This window comes from Panthera pardus, unplaced genomic scaffold (genome assembly GCF_024362965.1).
Source record: "Panthera pardus isolate Hobbes unplaced genomic scaffold, ASM2436296v1 HiC_scaffold_16, whole genome shotgun sequence".
In the NCBI taxonomy this organism is placed as follows: Eukaryota; Metazoa; Chordata; class Mammalia; order Carnivora; family Felidae; genus Panthera; species Panthera pardus.
Genome location: NW_026526721.1, coordinates 123937763 through 123959269, shown reverse-complemented (window position 1 = coordinate 123959269; position 21507 = coordinate 123937763). Strand labels below are relative to the sequence as shown.

The following is a 21507-nucleotide window of genomic DNA, read 5'->3' as shown; positions in this document are numbered from 1 at the left end:
GTTTTTCATTTTTTTAACTCTAATACATCCCTGTTCTTTATTCCTATCCCATACTTCTACTTTCTGTTTTGTTTCAGTATGGCAGGTTTAGGGTAGGCATAAAAATACAGAGACCCTGCATTCATCAGGGGACAGTTTGGGAATTACTTTTCTGTATTTCCTGGGATTTATTATAGGATCTTTAACATAGTATATGTTTTGTCATAAAAAGAAAGGTCACCTACAAACTTAAATTTCTAATACAAGATCTGAGGCAATGGTAATGTTCAACTCTCTGACATAGATGTTGGCTACATGGTGTGTTCACTTTCAAAATTCATTGAGCTGTACACTTTCATGCGTGGAGGAAACCTGCCCAAGGTCATCAGTGGAGAGTTGAACCTAGAGTCTAAGTGCAGGGCCAATGCTCCGCATTCTCTGTGTTCCTGAGTGAGAGTAATTCCTCAGGCTTCAGAACAGTCCAGGAAGTAAGAGTGGTAGAATGTGGGGGCTGTGATTGAATTTGTGAGCAAAAAAGGCAAAAATATTTGACAAAGTGATTTTAAGACGGACATGGTAGCTGATTTCTCTTAAAATTCAATAATAAACAACTATGTTTATTGATAAAAATTTAACACAGAAAAACTAATCTCATAGGCATCACTGAAATTAGGTTGTATGTGATCTATTGAACACAACAATGAAGACGATGCATTGTTCAAAATATTCACCTGAAGAGCATAGGTGTCCATTTTGTCTATAAAAACGCCTCACCTAGATAGAATTCCTTTAACTTGAAAAGTGTAGCAAGGCAAAAAGTTGAGGCAAGATTTGGATGAGGGCCAAAAAAAAAAAAAAAAAAGACCAATAACAGTAATGTGTTCTGTCAGGACTCAAATTATACTCTTCATATATATCTTGGTGATGGTCTGGGAGTGGGTAGGTGATGATGGGAGGCTTAAACTGTCTGGTTGTTAGCTGGAAGTTTAATTCTTCTCCAACATTATCTGATAATGTCTTTTTCTTTCTTGAGGTATATTGACATATAATAAGCTACATATATTTGAAGTGTATACTGTGATATGTTGACATAGGTATATACCATGAAGTGGTCACCACAATCAAGATAGTGAGCATATCTATCACTGTCCTTCTATTGGGAGCAAGACAAGTACGTCCATTCTTCCCAGTCTTATTCAGCAGCCTCTGGAGTTGCTAACAAGTGCAATAAGGCAAGAAAAAGAAATAAAAGGCATGTAGATTGGAAAGGAAGAAATGACTATTCCCAGACAACATGAATGCCTTGATAGAAAATGCCATGGACTCATCAAAAAAAGTTAGAACTAATCAATGAATTAGCCAAGGCTACGAGATAGAGAAAGCTATTGTATTTTTTTTAATTTTATTTTTTTACTTTTTAAAATTTACATCCAAATTAGTTAGCATATAGTGAAACAATGATTTCGGGAGTAGATTCCTTAATGCCCCTTACCCATTTAGCCCATCCCCCCTCCCACAACCCCTCCAACAACCCTCAGTTTGTTCTCCATATTTATGAGTCTCTTTTGTTTTGTCCCCCTCCCTGTTTTTATATTATTTTTGTTTACCTTCCCTTATGTTCATCTGTTTTGTCTCTTAAAGTCCTCATATGAGTAAAGTCATATGATATTTGTCTTTCTCTAATTTTGCTTAGCATAATACCCTCCAGTTCTATCCACGTAGTTGCAAATGGCAAAATTTCATTCTTTTTGATTGCCGAGTAATACTCCTCTGTGTGTGTGTGTGTGTGTGTGTGTGTGTGTGTGTGTACACATACCACATCTTCTTTATCCATTCATCCATCGATGGACATTTGGGCTCTTTCCATAATTTGACTATTGTTGATAGTGCTGCTATAAGCATGGGGGTACATGTGTAGTTCTATTTTTAGTTTTTTGAGAAACCTCCCTACTGTTTTCCAGAGTGGCTGCACCAGCTTGCATTCCCACCAACAATGCAAAAGAGATCCTCTTTCTCTGCATCCTCGCCAACATCTTTTGTTGCCTGAGTTGTTAATGTTAGGCATTCTGACAGGTGTGAGGTGGTTATCTCATTGTGGTTTTGATTTGTATTTCCCTGATGATGAGTGATGTGGAGCATTTTTTCATGTGTCTGTTGGCCATCTGGATGTCTTCTTTGGAGAAGTGTCTATTCATGTCTTTTGCCCATATCTTCACTGGATTATTTGTTTTTTGGGTGTTGAGTTTGATAAGTTCTTTGTAGATTTTGGATACTAACCCTTTATCTGATATGTCATTTGCGAATATCTTCTCCCATTCAGTTGGCTGCCTTTTAGTTTTGCTGATTGTCTGCTTCGCTGTGCAGAAGCTTTTTATTTTGATGAGGTCCCAGTAGTTCATTTTTGCTTTTGTTTCCCTTGCCTCCAGAGACGTGTTGAGTAAGAAATTGCTGCGGGCAAGATGAAAGAGGTTTTTGCCTGCTTTCTCCTGGAGGATTTTGATGGCTTCCTGTCTTACATTGAGGTCTTTCATCCACTTTGAGTTTATTTTTGTGTATGGTGTAAGGAAGTGGTCCAGGTTCATTCTTCTGCATGTCGCTGTCCAGTTTTCCCAGCACCACTTGGTGAAGAGACTGTCTTTATTCCATTCGATAGTCTTTCCTGCTTTGTCAGAGATTAGTTGCCCATATATTTGTGGGTCCATTTCTGGGTTCTCTATTCTATTACATTGATCTGAGTGTCTGTTCTTGTACCAGTACCATACTGCCTTGATGATTACAAAAAGCTATTGTATTTTTAATATAGTGGTGTGAACAAGTAGAATTTGAAATTCTAAAAACAGTACCATTTATAGTAGCTCAGAAACCATGATATACTTATGTATAAATCTCACCAAATATGTGCAGGATCTCTATGCTGAAAACTTGAAAACACTGATAATGAAAAAAATTAAATACCTAAATAAATGGAGAGGTACACCATATTAAAATGTCATTATGTCTTATTCTTGACATATTTTGTTGGATTCAATTTACTGAAATTTGGTAAGAAATGCTTCACATCTATATTCACGAGAGATAATGCTGTATAGCTTGTGATGTCTTTATCTGATGTTAATCTTGATATTTGATTATTGGGGGAATGCTTGCCTCAGGGAATGAGGTGAAGGCATTCCCTCCTCAGTTTTTGTAAGGAATTTGTGACGAATTAGTATTCTTTCTTTCTTAAATTTTGGTGGAATATACCAGTGAAGCCATCTGGAACATGGTATTTCTTTTGTGGAAACGTGTTTAGCTAAATTCTATTTCTTTTACAGAAGGAGGAATATTCGTGTTACCTATTTCTTCTTGAGTGAGCTTTGGTATTTTGCGTCCTTCAAGAATTTGTCCGTTTCATCTTTTTCAAATTTATTAACATAAAGTATTTCATAATATTCTCTTATCTTTTTAACGTCTGTAGTATTCTTTGCATTTTGTCTCCCCTTTTGTTCTTTTAGTTGGTGATTCCTTTGTTGCTGTTCAGTCTGGCTAGAGGTTTATCAACTTAATTGATCTTTGCAGAGAAGAAGCTTTTGATTTCATTGATTTTTCCCCTCTATTTTCTCTATTTCAGGGGTTGGCAAACTTTTTTTTTTTTTTGGCAAACTTTTTCTACAAAGGTCGGGGTAGATATCTTAAGTTTTGCAGGTCATCCAGTCAGCTGTGCTGTTCTAACCTGAAAGCAGCTATAGACAATATGTAAGCAAGTAGACATGGTTATTTTCCAAGAACATTCTGTTGGCCAAACAGGGAGTGGGTTGGATTTGGCTGGCAGGCTGTAATTTGCCAGTCCCTGCTCCATATCATTAATCTCCCGTTGTTCACACGAGTGTGTGTGTGTGCCGTATGCACATGGACATCTGTGTAGCTTTCCTCTCTGCTCCCTAGCTTCCAGGTTAAATTGTTGAGCCCAAGAACTAATTGATCCTTTTAAGACTGTTACAGTGGGGGTTGTGTGGGCTTCAAAACAGACCTGTAGCTCACTCTGCCATGCTCTCCAAGCCTGAGCATGCATGGGTGTATTCGTGCACTCCAAGAAGGGGAATCACTTGTCTATCTTGCTGAACTAGTCTATTCTGAGAAATATTTCGTGAAATCCCCCTTATATTTGTCTTAGTGGGTAAGAGAGGGGTAGGTAGTTCTTGCCTAGATAAGGCTAAAGGTGTTTGTCATTCCCTCCTCTTCCTGGGAATACCTAGGTCATGAAGCCTTTTAAATTGTGATCCATGGTTAAGAGTCCAAACCTATTTATCCCCTTCCCGTCCCCTCAGTCCTAAGAAATTCAAGGGTATTGTGCCTGCCAAGATTGTTGACAGGCTCACATGTTCCAGCTCACTCTGAAATCTGACATCCTCCTCAGAGCATCTCTCACTTAGTTCTGGAGCATATCAACATTCTCTCAGTCATGGCTTTCGTGCCCTGGAATAGACCTCAGTGCCTGCTCAAGCCTTGAATTACAAATTGCATTTTCTATGTGTCTTGTATCCCAGAGGCGAACTTTTTTTTTTCCTTTTTTTTTTTTTTTTTTTTTTTTTCAAACCTCAGGACTCACTCCCTAATCTAAGAAGAATAAGATCACACACTCTTTATAGCTGAGGCTTTAGGCCATAGTAAGAAAACAGTCTCCTCAATTAGCTGTAATCTTCAAGCTTAATTAGCTTAAGTCTGCCAGAAGAAAGGTTAGAGTTGGAGAAAAGTATTTGAATTTAGACCCTATTTGCACTTGTCATCGCTTTGTTTGAGTGGTTCTTCACTGTGCTCCAGGACTCACTGTCACTTCCTCCATGAAGCCTTCCCTGACTGTTGAAGTATCAAGCAAGCGCATGTCATGCTTTCTCGGTTCCATTTTTCCTCTGTCACATCACAGTGAGATGTAATTGTGTGATGGCTTCAAAGTCAGGTAGTGTGTGTTATTCCTGTCTTACCTGATGCCCTGCAGAGTGCACGCACATTGTAGGTGCTCAGTAAGTGTTTGTTGAATTGCAGATACTGACACTGACTGGCTCAGTATCCTTTCCACAGTTCTCTCACCTTTGCCTAACACTTGCCTCCTGCTCGTCTGGCTGTGAGACTCCCAGCAGCTGACAGAAAGTCCCTTCCTCCACTGCCATTGTGGTGATTATCCTCAGGTTACCGTGACCTGCCAGCTGGCACAGGCTCCCTCCAGTCTCGTTAGGCCAACCTGGACTAAGCTCCTTCACACATTTTCCTTACCTTTCTGTTCCTCTAGCCAGGTTTTTAAAAGTCAAGAGGTCCTAAATGCGCGTGTCTAGTGGACAGGATCCAGGCCCTCACCCAGAAGGTCATGAGCTTGGGAGCAGGTAGCACTTGGAGTGGGCGGGCAGGAGGGAGGTTGCAACACCTGTGACACTGCCACCAAAGAGACCACTTTTTTGAAGAAACCTCATTGGGTTAGCAATAAGAGTTTGTTTCAGGAATGAAATTTTCAAGAAAATGATAACAGTTTTATATGAGAGCATGAACTATAAGACATGGCTGCCTTTGCCCAGTGATGGCTTATGCCCCAAAAGAAACTAATGAGATATTTGGGTTCTCTTTTGCCTAAGGTAGACTTTCCTTAGGTGTGGTTACTTCATTGGCGATGGTGTCAGGAGAGAAGAGATCAGAGTGGGACCTGTGAGCGTCTGTGTACTTCAGGTGGGAAATTGCCTGGGCTCTTGAGAGCTTGCCTCTGGGACTGCAGAGCTTTCCTGATCACCAGCCCTTTGTTCTTTTCCAGACACTGTGCATCCTAGCCAACATAGCAGATGGGACAACAGCAAAAGAACTGATTATGACCAATGATGACATCCTGCAGAAAATCAAGTATTACATGGTAGGCCTTTGTCCCTTTCACTGCTCCACGGTAGCTTCATCAGAAGGCAGGGACTATAGCATTGTTAGTGCAAAACAAATGGTGCAGAGATTAAAAAAAAGAAGAGACTACTCTGTAACAGATTTAAGGAGCTCTCTTTCATCCTGAAGAAAAAGAGACTGGAAGGCCTTGAAGCTTGTGCTGTTTGGCAGTATTACCACCCATCCATCACCCCACTCCCCACCCTCGTTGTCTCCTGATTGCCTCCTTATTCAGTGAGGACTTGGGCTCTTGGATTTCCTTCAGTACCCCGAAACCCCTGTCTTACCTCTCAAGGCTTCTGTCTGATGTGTGTGAGCTCTTAAGCCTCCAGCACCTGTGGCACTTGTTCTTTGACCTGTTTGCTTGCAAACACAGTCTGCTACCTGCTTCCAAACACGTCGGTCACCTATTGCCACAGCCATCCCGTGGATCTTGTCATCAGCAGAAACTGCCCATTGCCAAAATCTGACAGTCTTTTCATTCTGTCATTGTCTCCTAACAAAACCCTAACTGTGGGTGAACCTGTCTTCTCTTTGCCTGCCTGTCAGAGTCCACAGCTGCAGAGAAAGGCATAGAACCAGGCTGATTGGTTTCATGTTAATTTCACATTTTACAACCACCCTCCCCCACCCCCACCATGGGTACTCAGCAGTGTCTACTACCCCTCTGTGATTCTCCAGCAAGCTGACACCTCTCATGCAAAATGGGTTCTTACCTTCTTGTTCTTTAAACCTCACCTTTTCTCTCCCTCATCACTCATAGTGATGACTTCACCTTCTGTTCTATTATGAGAATAGAGGCCAGAATCCCTTAGTGGCTCCCTGTTAACGCCTTGAATAACATCCATACCCACCTTGTGATGGCCTGTGAAGTCCTGCATGATCTGACTCATCCATATCCCCAGCTCCTCTCATTTCCCTCTTTGCTTTGTTCATTACACTGACCTCCTTCTGTTCCTTAAAAAGGCCATGCATGTTCCTTCCTACCTTGGGACGTTTGCACATGCTGGCTCTGCTCTGCCTGGAACACTTTTCTTCACACTCTGGTGTGCCTTCTAACCTCTCAGATCTGAGCTCAACTGACACATCTTGTGGGCTCTTATCCATGTGGGTTATATTTTGTTACCTTCAGAGCACTTAGCTGAATTACAGTGATACATAAAGTGTTTGTGTCCCTCATAAGCTCCATGAAGGCAAGAACTAGGTCAGTCTTGTGTGCATTTTCGTATCTATCACCTTGGACGATGCCTGGCCTTTAGTATGTGCTCAGTAAATATTTGTTGAATGAAGCAGTAATGCTTCAACCAGGAATTCCCTTATCTTTCCAATACCAGATCCACATAGTATCTCTAATCTTCTCAAAGTTTTTCTTGATTTCCCATATCCACCAAGGTATACCTGTTCATAGCCATCTTTGTAAAAGTATCTTCTATGCACGCTAACTCCTTCTTCACCTCTAAAATTCACTCTACTTCATCTGGCCTTTACTTCATCGCTCAACTAAAACTGCTCTGCTTAAGGTTACCAATGACCTCCATGATGCCAAATCCAAAGTTTTCTCTCCTAATCTCACCTCACGTACAGCAGCCTTCAACACAGCTGACCATTTCCTCTTGGAAACATTCTTTTCTTATGTGTTCCATGACAGTATCCCTCCTTGCTTAGCCCTGGACTCTTCTTTTCTCTCCTACATGCTCTCCTGAGACCTGTGGTCTTTATTACACAGTGGCATTTCCTAGGGAGCTTTCAAAGATTGTAGCCTTGTCCCTTTCCTTTCAAGCTTCTGATTTAATAGGTCTGGGTTGTGGCCTGGGCATCAGGGTTTTCGAAAGTTCCCCAGGTGGTTCTTATGTATAGCTGTGGTTGAAAACCCCTGGTTTAGGGGGATCTCATCCACTCCCATGGCTTTTACCATGCTCTCTATGCTTTTTTTGGTTTCTGAGCTCTGGTCTAGTATTTTTGATAAATGGAATAGGCATTTATAGTATTTACATTTTCCATAGTATCCAACAATATAAAATACAAACAAAGTAATGGTTACTGGCCTTCAAAAGCTATGACAACAAGCTTTCCTGATGGTGCCTGCAGCTCTGCAAACGCTTGTTCTTTTCTTAATGTGGACAAGGGGTAGAGGAGGGTCACATGGAGGATATACCTCCAGACTTGTTTTCTGAACTCTGGACTCATATATCCTGCCTACTCTACATCTCCATGTGCCTGTCTGATGCTTCCTGAAGGTGATGTTTAAAGATGAATTCTTGGGGCACCTGGGTGACTTGGTCGGCTAAGCATTCAACATTGGCTCCGGTCATCATCTCACAGTTTGTGGGTTCGAGCCCTGTGTCTGGGTCTGTACTGACAGCTCAGAGCCTGGAGCCTACTTTGGATTCTGTGTCCCTCTCTCTCTGCCCCTCCCCGACTCACACTCTGTCTCTCTCTCTCTCTCAAAAAATAAACATTAAAAAAAATAAAAATTGGGTTTTTTTTAAATACTCTTATTTTAGAGAGAGCGTGAGCGAGGGAGGGGCAGAGAGAGGGAGACACAGAATCTGAAGCAGGCTCCACGCTCTGAGCTGTCAGCACAGAGCCCGATGTGGGGCTCGAACGCACAAACCATGAGATCATGACCTGAGCTGAAGTCTGATGCCCAACCAGCTGAGCCACCCAGATGCCCTAGAAATGAATTCTTAAATATCTCCCCTAAACCTAAGTTTCTTCTCTCCTGGTCTTTCCCATCTCAGTACAGTAGCTCTGCCCTGCTCAAACCTGGGAGCCAGTCTTGATTTCTCCAGCTCTTTCACCTCATTAATCCAGTTTTTCAGCAGGTCCTGTCAGTCGTTCCCCCAAAGCAGAATTGGATTCTTTTTGCTTCTTTCTATCACCACTGCCCTCACTCTGGGCCAAGCCATAGCATCTCATGCCTGGTTGACTATAATAGCCTCCTGGACACCTCTGCATGGTCACTCCATTCCCTTCAGCCCAGGTCAGATCTTCACCACCCACTACTTAAATCCTTTGGGAGCTTCCTCCCAACTCAGAATGAAATCTGAAGTCCTTTTTCTGGCCTACAAGGGCCCACAATTTAGCCACGCCCACTTCTCTGAAAGTTGCCCCATTTTGCCTTCTCAGTATGCACAAGCTCTGTAGCTCCTTCTTACCTCAGACCTTTTCAGGAACTTTTCCTTCCTCTTGGTGCCCCTAGGCCCTTGCTCTTGGCATAACTTGTACCTTGCTATCCCTTAAGTCTCTGCTTAAACGTTGCCTCCTGTAGGGTGCCTGGGTGGCTCAGTCAGCTGAGCATTGGACTCTTGATTTCCGCTCGGGTCATGATCTCACAATTCATGGGACTGAGCCCAGCTCAGAGCCTACTTGGGATACTCTCTCCCCCTTTCTCTGCCCCTCCTCCACTCAACACGCACCTGTGCTTTCTCCTCTCAAAATAAACATTTAAAACAAAAATCTTGCCTCCTTCAAAGAGATCTCTTCTGTGCTCTCCACCTAAATTCGATTCCCACCCCTTCACCCTGTAGTTTCCTCCATCACAATTTGTTTCCTCAAGAAATATGTATTGAATGAATGAACTTATATATCGTAAACATGTATTTTTGTACAGTATATAATTTCATTTATTCAACAAATGCCCATTCAGGTGGGAGCAGATGATAAGTTTTATTATGTTTTGTCTTTGTGGAACCTGAACTGGGTATCTCTTTAAAAGTCTTGGCAGGTATGGGGTGCCTGGGTGGCTTAGTCAGTTAAGTGTCAGACTTCAGTTCAAATCGTGATCTTATAATTTGTGAGTTCGAGCTCTGTGCTGGGCTATGTTCTGACAGCTCAGAGACTGGAGCCTGCTTCAGGTTCTGTGTCTTCCTCTCTCTCTCTCTGCCCCTCCCCCATTCATGATCTCTCTTTCTCAAAAACAAACATTAAAAAAAAGAGAGAGAGGGGCGCCTGGGTGGCGCAGTCGGTTAAGCGTCCGACTTCAGCCAGGTCACGATCTCGCAGTCCGTGAGTTCGAGCCCCGCGTCAGGCTCTGGGCTGATGGCTCGGAGCCTGGAGCCTGTTTCCGATTCTGTGTCTCCCTGTCTCTCTGCCCCTCCCCCGTTCATGCTCTGTCTCTCTCTGTCCCAAAAAATAAAATAAAAAAAAAAAAAGTTGAAAAAAAAAAAAAGAGAGAGAGAGAAAGAGAGAGAGTACAATTCAAAAGTCTGCACAGGTAAAAAGGAAAAAGAATCACCAGCCATAGAATTGTAGTGAAGAAAGCCACGTCCACTTCCTGTCTCTGCGTTGTTGAGGTAACAGTCCTACATGATGAGATAAATCTGTCTGCCTTCAAAAACTGTTGAGTATATTATGCCACTGGTATTTTCCAGATATGCATTTTATTTAAATGTACTGGGGACTTTTTTCTTAATTGATCAATAGGAAAATCATCTGTAATGATTGTTTTACTATTGGGTCCTCTGTCATGTAGGAGAAAGCAGTCTATATGGGTAAATGATCCAACTTTAACAAAAGTGGTTATACTTTCAGTATGTAAAGAAAAATAAGAATTGTGTTTCAGAAGATGAAGAAGCTCCTTAATAGTAGAAACATTAGATGAAGCAAGTAAAGACTCAATCAAGTGTTGTGGGACATCACTCCCACAAATAAGAGTAATTTACTTACTCTTAAGAGTAAGAGTAGTACTCTTAGGAATAAGAGTATTTGGGGCACCTGTGTGGCTTAGGTGGTTGAGTGTCCAACTCTTTATTTTGGCTCAGGTCATGATCTCACAGTTGATGAGTTCACGCCCCACATCCGGCTCCACACTGATAGTGTGGAGCCTACTTGGGATTCTTTCTCCCTCCCTCTCTCTCTCTGCTCCTCCCCTGCTTACGCTCTCTTTCTCTCTCAAAAATAAACTTTAAAACAAAAAAAAGTAATTTGAATTAGATCATCAGTAGCCAAATACAAAAGGCACATTCATCCAATTTATTGACCACTGGAGACCTGAAAGTTTCCTAGTGTAGATAAAAACAGAGAGAGTGATAAATTGTAAACTACCCATAGAGCCCTGGAGGTGTTTTGTTTGGCTTACCAGAGGGTTTCTAAAATCTGAATGTGAATGTCTCTTGGCAAGTCTTCTTCACTCCCCAGTTTACCAGATTTCCTACCATTCTCTGTTGTCTTAAGCCCAACCCATTCACCCACTGCAGTTTGAGAGCCCAAATTCACACTTTTAGCCTATTGGAATTGCTTGTGGTATGTTACAAAAAGTACATCAAGTAAGATTACTTCCATATTGTTTTTTTCTTTTTCTGCATCAAATAGGGTCATTCACATGTCAAACTGCAGCTTGCCGCTATGTTTTGTATATCAAACCTCATATGGAATGAAGAGGAAGGTAAGAGATTGGTGAGATTTGTTCTGAAGAAAATTACGGGAGGGAAAGCAGCAGGTGCCCCTGAGATCCTAGGTGCAGGCCTCATTCAGTGGGTTCCAAGTACCCAGTGGAGTCACCTTGGCATGAGAATTGATGGGACTAGCCTGAGTCAGCTGGACAGCTAACACTGAGCCCCTACCTTGGAATCAACGTTGTAGCGGATTACAGAGGATGGGGGTGGAGGAGCCCTAGAGAAATGAGTGGGGTCCATGTCCTTGAGAAGGCTGAGGAGGAGGTTGGTGGGAGGTACTTGAAGAAGATGAGCGGTGGGCAGATGGGTCTTTGATTGTGTGCAGAGGAGGCACATGTAAGGACCCCAGGCAGATAAGCTTAATGGAGAAGTGGGTGCATTGGTGAGAAAGGAGAAATACATGAGTGCTGAAGCAGCCAGTCTGGAAAGTGGCCTCTGTGGATTGGAGGTTCTCCACCTTGACTGCATATTAGAGTCACCTGAGGATTTTTGCACCAGACCAATTTAATCGGGTGGGGGGGGGGGGGGGGCAGATGATAGGCATAAGTATTTTAATTCTCCAGGTGATTCCAATGTCCAGCCAAGGTGGCAGACAGATGTGGAAGAACAGTGGGTCTCAATGCTGTTGGTTGCATAAGAATTACCTGGGGAACTTTTTAAAACGCAGATTTCTGGGCTATACACCGAGAGATTCTGCTTCACTGGGTATAGAGGAGGTCAGTGAACGAGTGAGTCACTGCAGGCTCTTGATGGGGAGGAAAGACTCCAGGAGGAGTATTCTACTCAGCAGCCGTGTCTAGAACAGAGTGGAAGGAAGAGAAATTGAATTCAACATGTAGGCCTAGACACCAAGCACCAGGGAAACAAAACTGCCCTCAAGGAGGTCCTAGTCTAGTTGGAAGGGAGGACAGTGCAGTACGAAGTTGGAACTGCCACATGCTAACCAGGAGACTGCAGGAAGTGTTGGGAGGTCAGAGCAGGGTGAAAGAGATTAGAAGGGGGAAAACAAGACCTGTTTGAACTAGGAAGAGCCTGGCTTTACATGTCCAGAAAGAGACGAAGATGGGGCCTGATGGCAGAGGGCCTTGTGCCAGGCTGAAGAATCTGACCTTGATGCTATAGTCCTTGGAGACATTACTCGATCAGCAGAATCCAGGATGGACACAGGAAGGAGGGTCAAGGAGCAGAGAGACCAGTTTTTGAGCATCCAAGCATGAGGGGATCCAACTTCACTGGGGACCAGGGGTATGGAAGGATGGGGAGTAAAGGACCCTGGTAAGGCTCTAGATTGTTGATTGTACATCAAGGAAAGCAGATGCCTGGGTCGTGTTCCCAGTAACCTGTTAGCTTTAATCTCTTAGGTTCACAAGAACGCCAGGATAAATTACGAGACATGGGCATCGTAGATATTCTACACAAACTGAGTCAGTCACCAGATTCAAACCTTTGTGACAAGTGAGTATCAAAATAAAAGGGCCTTGCTTTGGGGTACGTTGGATTCTTTTATGAAAGGGTCTGGCTTGCTTAGTAATTCACATGGCCAAACTTAAAATCTTTTAGATTCTTGAATTCCCTTCATTTACTGTGAGCCACTGTATGAATTTTGAGTAAGATAAACTAATAATCAGCAAATTTTTTAAAGATTCTCATCTTATTGGGAGTTAACATGAGCCTGGTCCATCTTAGTGGGTATCTGGAGAGGATCCAGAAATCATTCTCTTGGCATTAAAATAGAAAGGAAGGCCAATAATAAAAACATCCATTACCTCAAAACCTCATTGAGCACCTGCCTTGTGTCAGCCTGGCCTGGCTGCTGGGAATACAGCAGTGTCCACTGAGGGTTTGCTGTCCTTGCAATATACTCAGAGAAGCAAGAATCATAATCAGAGATCTGTGTAACTTCAAAATAGCCGCAAATGTTCTCCCTAGCTGTATACACTCTGCCGCTTATGTTCATTCTCCACACTCTTGGACGTCGCTCACAAGTGCTCCATGGCCTAGCTCTGCCTTTCTCATTCTCTGTGCTCCCCCCGCCCTGTACTCCAGCCACACCTTCCCTGTCACAGTATCACATCTTCATGCGTTTACACATTCTGTTCCATCCGATTTGCTACCCAGTCCACTCTCTGCCTAATTCCCCGTTCCTTTGGCAGAGAATTTTTTTCAATAGTAACCTCTACTGGGTACTGTTTTAGGCCTTGGAGATAATAATGGTGAAAAAAATCGATGAAGTCCTTGCCTTTGTGGAACTTAACATTCTAGTACAGAAGACGCCACAAACAAATGAATATGTAATATGATAGCAGGTAGTGAGAGATACTATGAGAAAAACAGCAAGGTGAAGGAATGAAGTATAAAAAAGTTTCTTTTCCTATAGATGGGCCAGTAAAGTCCTCTCTGAGGATGTGACATTTGATCAAAGATCTGGATGAAATAGTCTGCCTGGCAGATGTTGAGAAGCATAGTATTCTAACGGAGGGGACAGTGAGTGCAAGGCTGTGAGGCAGGAATGAGGTTGACATGTTCAAGAAACAACAGGGAGACCAGTGGGACTGCAGATAAATAAATGAGGGCTGGACTGGTAATAAGTGGACTCTGGGAGGCAGCAGGGAGCAAGCAAAAAGCCTTATAGGCCATAGTAAGGACTTTGGATTTTAATCAGAGTTTGATAGAAAGTCATTGGAGAGTTTTGAACAGAAGAGACCTTACCTGACTTGAATTTGTGCAAGATCACTCTGGTGGCTGCGTAGAGAATCACCTGGGCAAGCAGGGAAGGGAGAGCAGTTCAAGGCTATTGTCATGTAGGTAAGAGATGAGATGAGGATGGTAGTGGTAGAAGTACTGAGAAGTGGTCAGATTCAGGATTTAATCTAAAGATGGAGACAACAGGATTTGCTCATGGATTTAATGTAAGATGTTAAAGAGAGGAAAGGAAAATGCCTAGAGTTTTAGCCTGAACAACAGAATAGGGTGTTGCCTATTTACCAAGAAAATGAGGAATACAAGAGAAATTTGGGTTGGGGTAGGGAGAATTGAGAAAATTGGGGTAGGATGGTATATAAAGCACTGAAGCTGGATGAAGTCACCTAAGGAGAGTAAGAGAGAGGAAGACAGTAGGAGGGCTGTAAGAACCATGCTGTGGGGCCCTCGAACAGTTAGGGGAAAAGGAAAAAGATCCAGCAAAGGAAACGAAAGAACAACCAGTGAGGCAGACAGAGACCCAGGCACAGAAGGTGTCCTGAAAGCAAGGGAAGAGAATGCCCCGACAGTGGCCATTTGTCCTTGAAAACTCATATCAGGTTGTCCCCTCCTCCAGAAGGTCTTGCCTGATCCATTCTGCACCCTATGCTTTGTCAGGGGACCCCATCTGCCAGGACCTCCCATAACACCCATAGGATATACCATACTGTCGTGGCTGTCAGCTTGCTCGTCTGTTCCACTCGAGGGAAAAGGCACTTGCTAATTGCTCCTCAAGTGAATGGCTGTGCCAGACTCTAGAGCACACAGAGCAGATGGGGCCCCTGCCTCCCTGAAGCTTGCCGTCCTGTGAGTCAAAGTAGACAAATCCCCAAATAACTGCAGCTCAAGGCTGCTGCTCAGTGAGTATCACATCAAAGGCGAGTCAAAGTTAGGCACCCGTTGAAGCCTTGATTTGAGCGGTACTTTAAGGACCAGCACCCTTGCCCCCACCTCCACAGCAGTAGTATGGCTGCTGACTCAGATGATAGGCTATCAGCCCGTCTCTCCTGGCTGAGGGCCAGATCATTCCCTGGCTTTCTTTTCTCAGGTTTGTTTAGAAACAAAAATAATTCTGCTTAAAATCGTTTCTGGGATGACCTGAAACACTAAAAGAGGCCTCACCAGCAGGATGTACAATAGGTTTTGGCCCTGGCCTACATTGCTTAGACCAGTCTGATGCTGTTTCCCAAATATGTGTGGCACATAAGTTTTCAGCAGTTTTTAAACCCCTTTGAAAGAATCAAGGTCTAAGAAAAAAAAAATCAAGGTCTGGGCTACCTTACCTAGTCCATCTAAGGAACCATGATCTTGCCTCTAAAACATCTGTGAAAGACTTCTTAGATATTAAGAGATAGCAGAAAGATGATAAGGTACGCACTAAGGTCTAATATAACAAACATAGACAGCCCCCGAGAAAGATTCAGAAGGAGTCTGAATTGGCAGTTCTAATTTTAGTCAAAACCCTCATGTGGACATTCCCACCATGGCACAGACATCTCTCAGCGTCCTTCTATCTTTGAGGCTTTGTGATCCTTTGACTTTCAAACACTTAGAGATGAGGAGCTAGTGTCAGCCAGCCCTTTCCACCTCAGGCTCAAAGGGCCTTGGGATTGTGAGGTGAGGTGGATGGTCATTAAGGGGCGGCTTGTGGCATCATTCATCAACTTGTTTCTGTAGGAAAATGACTTTGTAGAACCCAACTGTTTCGTAACTCGGAGACGGTGTATACAGGGCTTCCCATTTTGATGGATTGGACTATTTGCAGTTACTATATTTATAGAGTCTTAGGTAATTGTAAGAACATCCCTTAGTTTCCACTTAAAAACTGCAGGTCCCTTTACTTAACCAGACACTCCATTTGTGTCGAGCTTACTGCATGCCCAGTCTACCTTGGCTTAATTTCATCAGCTAATTGTAACTAAACATTTTAGCCATTTCTTTCCATAACTTAGAAGGGGGAGACCATTGCTAAAACCTGACTTTGTAATTCCCACAATTGTAGCCTCTTGAGAAACTTTACCAAGTTCATGATTGCAGTAGTAAAGGAGGCATACCTCAGTCCTAGCTCAAAGGAAGACACTTTAACAAGGATCAGGATGGGTGAGGCCACCGCCCATATCATGTCTCTTCCTCTCCAACTCGCTGCCTTCTTTCCAGCCATCCCACACTGGTCTATACCAGCAGGCATGACAAAAAGAATGAGATGAAACTGTAACCTCCTTCCTCAATTTGAAGGCATTTGAAACCATGAGTCAGCATTGGGTCATGAGCTCTAGGCCCCCAGGCACCTTCTAATCAGCCCCTGAATATCTTTCCCTGGGTCAATTTTCCTCCTAGCTTCCCAGAACCCTAAGTGTACCCCCACAGTGTCCTGGAGCACTAGATAAACCTGCATGGCAATAGGAGAAAGTAAAGAATTCCAGATACGTCACACCTAAATGCCAGTGACCAAGGAAAAGTATAAAATGCCCCTGAGCTGCAACAGGTGTAATGACAAGAGCAGCCCTTTCTAAGAGAACCTCAGGAAGAGGAATGCAGCCAGCCTGGGATTGAAGTTACCCACTGACCGCACATCTCTGCCTCGTATGGTAGTCGCCCAGCTGGGCTCACCCCGCTTCCCTTTGGGGATCTACCTTTTTAGACTCCACGTTACCATCTTTGAGCCACAGGGCTTTTGCCTTCATTCCACTTCTCAGATGATGGCTAACAGGAACTTTGTGATTTCAGGGCAAAGACGGCACTGCAGCAGTACCTGGCGTGACGGGAGCACCCTGGGCACCTGCGAGCATCCCACATCCTTGTTAAAGGAAGTACAGGAACTAGCCTCATTTGATTCCTTCTATTTGCACAAGTCACCTTGGACTGCAGGGAGCTGTTTTGCAAAAGCAATTTGGTAGGCTTAGATCTCAAATTCATCTTGAGAACATTTTTTCGAGGTAGTAATTTCCTCAGAGGACTATTGTGTTTTGTTTTGTTTTGTTTTCTGAGCTACCTGGACTCTTTGTTAGAACAATCAATCATTTTCCTTTGGACCTACAATTTTTTGCCTATGCTGCAGCCACTTTGTGAGTGAGGATGAATGTGTCTCTGCACACATAGGTGTGTGTGCGTGTGTGTGCACGTGGGTCAGAATGAATGGATGTGTGTGTGTGTGAGGGATACCTCAAATTTTTCTTTTCTTATTTTGTGTGAAAATCTCTTTTCTACAGATTTTCCAGGGTTTAAGCATTGCTTGCTGTATAAAAAACTTTACTGAATTATATACAGTTTGAATGAAATGTTATTTTAAAAACAAAACAATTGTTAAGTGTTCCATAAAGGTTATGTTGAATTTTGGTCAGATGAATATTTGTAAGTAAAAAATATATGCATTTCTGAACCTCAACTTACATAGATTTTCTTTATAAAAAACAAAAACAAAAAAAAAACAAAAACAAAAAACAAAAAAAGAAAACAGGTTGGCTGTAGTTGGCCTGAATAACAGGCATGATATATGGTGCTGTGCAAAATAGTAAGCTAGCATCTTACTGCCGTCAATATCAGCAGGTACAGAGCCTCTTTTCAGCCTAATTCAATAAGCTCTCAGGCTTCCAAGTCAGATGGACAGGGTGGAGTGGAGTGAGGCAACAAATTCACAATAGGATTTTTGAACCATCAGGGGGAAATATAGCTACTGATAGTGAAAGCCCAGCCCTGACTCTGGCATGCTACACTTGGCAGGAACTGGGCACCAAGAGCCTCCCGACTGCCCTAAATCCTGTCATCGGTGTAGCGGTATCTGGCAGGATATAGAGCCAGTCGTGGAACCTTATGCTCAAACTAAAGTAGGTCATCACTTCCTGGAAACAAAGTCTGATCACCTTGTGCTTCCTGAAACAGCATATATCACTGTGAAACTAAAGAATGCTCTACAGACTCACCTGTAGAAAGAAGCAAAGAACAGGATAGCTTAGAAAGCTGTTTTTCTCTTAGCTATACTCAGCTAATTCTACTAGTCACTCAGGACTGCTATTCAGTGTGCTTTTGTAAAATGAGATCAAAATTTGAGTAAGAGATGTGGCTGAGATTTTGTCCTGCATGAAGCCCAAAGCACTGAAGTTTGAGCGAGGGAAAGGGACTCTCCCCAGCGGATGGAAGATGGATTCTCTGACAGCGAGTGCTACTTCGCCCTGCTGCAGCCTTTAGTTTGGCACCTGGCTCCAGCTTCTGGGTCAGCTTCAAGGTGAACTCAACAGAGGTTGCTCTTGACTGTTTGGAGGAACAACCAGCCTTCCTTTTCCCTTTGCTAAAAGAAGTTCAGAGGCATTGCGGCCCGGAAGTGAGGTCTGTGACCCAGCCGCTTGTCATGAGTGTGTGCCACTGACAGAGCCCCAAGCCTCCCAGCCACTCCTGATGGGGCTGCTCACACCGCAGCCACCCCATCACCAACCTGCACCTTCCTTGGAGGATTTAAATATGTTTGATTGCAAATGAATGTTTTTAAGTGTATTTAATGCAATTTTTCCTGTTCTCAACATGACCACCCAAGATTCAAACACAGAGATTGCCAAGTTGTTATTTTTTTCAGAACACCACCGATTTAAAAATCTGTCACAGCAGGGACTTGGGTTTTGTGCGGCCAACGGAGTGTTAATGTGAGAACGCCAGTTTAAAGAAAATCGAGTTTATTGGGAATAAAGCCTTACATAGGTCCACTCGTTGACATTTCTAGTACTGAGAAAATGTCCTTGGTTGGCATTTGCAACACAAAACACTATAGAGTTGGTAAATATAAAGAAACCGATAACGAATTGCTGAGACAATCTTGAACCCAGATAGCATTAGAAAGCTGAAAGCCCAATGAACTAACACTTTCACACTTAAACTCTGTGGATAAATCTTGCCTGTGGCTATAAACAGATGGTCAGAGAAAAAGTGCTTTACTATAATTAACTTTTCTGATTTAAATGAAGGAAAAATGTATTTATTAAAGCTGTTTGCTGCTTTATGCAGGTGCAGTGTTCAGTCGGCAAGAAAGTGGGAGGAATGGGGCGTGGTCTGTGTCTCCACCCGAGTCCTTCACTAAGCTTCTCGCTCTCTCTAATACTGCACTCTGTTTCTCCTTTTGTGCCCTGATTGTAACCCAAAATTTATGAACTAGAAAAGAATGTCCAGTTTAATAAGTTGCATTTTTTTTTTCCTTAAGCACTTTATGCAGAACAATACATGTTCTTCTGGTAGTGTTTGGATAATATGATTTTAACACATGCTAATAAAAGCCAAGAAAAAATCATGGCAACTTCTAAAAAGGAGTCTGTTTTCCAAATGTCTAGAACATTAGGAAACATTAGAAGATACTGTGTACTGGCTTTTGGAACCTATGATTCTTGGTGAGTAAGAGGCCGGGAAGTGACTGTATTTCAGAGCGGGGGCCGGTGCCCTGTGGGAGTTACAGCTACCCTACAGGGGCATCTGCAGCAGGCTGGGAACCCCTCTTCTTGCCTCCTGGAAGCAAGCAGACCCTCTACAGGTGGCCGCTCCCAGCCACCGGGACCTCCCCATTGCTGTGTCTACTCCTTCCATCCTCTCCTCAGCCACATTTCTACTGCTACCACCCACTGGACTCAGGTCCTGAGCTTGGCGGATGACCAGCCGCGCTCTCTGCAGGGATGCCCAGGTGCTCTTTACTTAACTGCACACTACCTTCTTTTCCCCATCTCTAAAACATAGAGAAGCATCTCCTATCTCTTGGGCTCCCTAGAAACAGAAAGCCAAGGACATCTACCCTAGAGCTTGGTGGAGGGAGGGTGGTGAGGTGGTTGGCAGGGGAGGGAATTCCCTTGCCACAGGGCAAGCATGGAAGTGAGACCTGGGAAATGGGGGTCTGACCCCAGATTCTGATGGAGAGCCGATGGGGAGAGGTCCCGACACCTTGCCACCTGGGATAGGGGCTGGTGCTGCCCCAGTCCTGCTCCTTTGCAGATTTCTCCTGCTTCCTGGGCAGAGAGGGGTGTGGGGGTTTCCAGCACGAGGCTAGTTGTGGCCTATGACCTGGCTTCTAGAGAAAAACTGAGGGAACCCCTGCCTCAAGGGCCATGTCTCGGCCTACCTAGTCACCTTTCCTCCTGTCTCTGCAGCCCTTGGCTCCTGGCCTTGGCTCTGCTGAGCAGTCAGCCCTCTCGCTGTGTGGAGGGCCAGAGCCAGTCCTTAGGTAGGAAGGAAGCTCTGTCTTTATTTCACAGGGCAGAGCCTGCCCTAGCGCTCATCCTGCATCCTCTGGTTTGCTTCCATTGTAGGAAGCCAGGCCCAGGTCTCTGCCAAGGAGTTCCATCCTCAGTGTGGGCTGACGTTTTAGCCAGTCTCAGGAGGCTTCTCTCCTCCAACCCCACCCCCTGCCCCCATTCCTTCTGCCTTGAGCCTTCCAGACTCTGAGAAAAGAAATACTCTACCAAGTTCTAGATGGAAAGAGCACATCACCGGCTGTACCACTCTAGTGTCCCTTCCTGCCTTCCCTTCCCAGCCCCGCTGCCCCCAGCTATTTCCTGGGAAGGCTTAAAGGTCATCTCAGACAACAACACACATCACCCCCACAGCCTCGGTTCCCCCACCTACTCATCTCCCCCACCTGCTTTTAGAGGCTTTGGTCACACCATTTCTCATCTCTCCAGTGATGGAAGATCCTTGGCTTCCTAGCTTCCGGGGAGACTTGCTACTCATTTCCTGCAGGCTGACTCATCCTTCTGTCCCCAGTGCCAACATAATATTGGCAAAAAGAGCAATGCACCTAAGAAGAGTAGTCTTCTGGGAGCTAACTGTGCATTTAAAGAACTTCAAGTCATAAGCTAAGTCTTCTGGAGAAAACCAAGTGAGAAGGAGATCGCTAACATTTGTCTTGGGGAGTAGACAAACACAGCCTTTTCCTCAGCAAAGCGGATGCCTGGGCATAGTGAATTTACAAATAGATCACAGAGCAAACTAGCAGGGGGGAGTGGCTATTCGTGTTAATATTCACGGGGGTAATAATAGTTAATATTCTCCTGAAAACCTCCAGTGACTGTCAAGGGCACACCCATGGAAGGATGGCTAAACCAGGTGATTTAGCGAAAGCTGGAGGCAACTTGGCTCCACTGGGAGCTCTCAGACTTTAAAAATTAGGCTGTAGCCAGAGTCAAACCAAAGAAATGGGGGAAGGGAGCGTCAAGAAAATGAGATGAACACTGGTTCCAAATGTAACTCCCAAGCATTGTTCTCAGATGGGAGGTCAGGCAGCTTTGCGGGACAGCCTCTGTGGCTTGGGCAGGCAGCGTGAAGACTAAAGCTGGTACCTGTCTGCCTCCATGTCGCTATGCCTGGAAATGTTCTAACCAATCTTTTTGTACTGTTTTCAAGTTGGTAGTTATCAGCTTGAACTCTAAAGTTATTTGATCGATAAATAGATTTATTATTGGAGAAACACTGTCCTGTGTAACTCATTATCCCCCGAGATGACACCCTGTCACACCAGGATACAATAACTGATGTC

At 43.9% G+C, this 21507-nt stretch overlaps 1 protein-coding gene across 3 annotated transcripts in view; it reads left to right on the top strand.

Annotated features, from left to right (window-relative positions):
• The window catches only part of ARMC8 (armadillo repeat containing 8), a 107356-nt gene extending 88811 nt beyond the window's left edge, over positions 1-18545 (top strand). For 2 of the 3 annotated variants that reach the window (XM_019437596.2, XM_019437577.2), the window contains 5 exons: positions 5587-5673; positions 5756-5851; positions 11185-11257; positions 12629-12722; positions 16734-18545. In XM_019437596.2, coding sequence (XP_019293141.1) covers positions 5587-5673; positions 5756-5851; positions 11185-11257; positions 12629-12722; positions 16734-16767 — 384 coding nt within the window. In that variant the 3' untranslated portion in view covers positions 16768-18545. The remainder of the gene's footprint in view (positions 1-5586; positions 5674-5755; positions 5852-11184; positions 11258-12628; positions 12723-16733) is intronic. The other variant, XM_019437587.2, reaches the window with a different exon arrangement.
• Positions 18546-21507: the final 2962 nt, after the last annotated feature.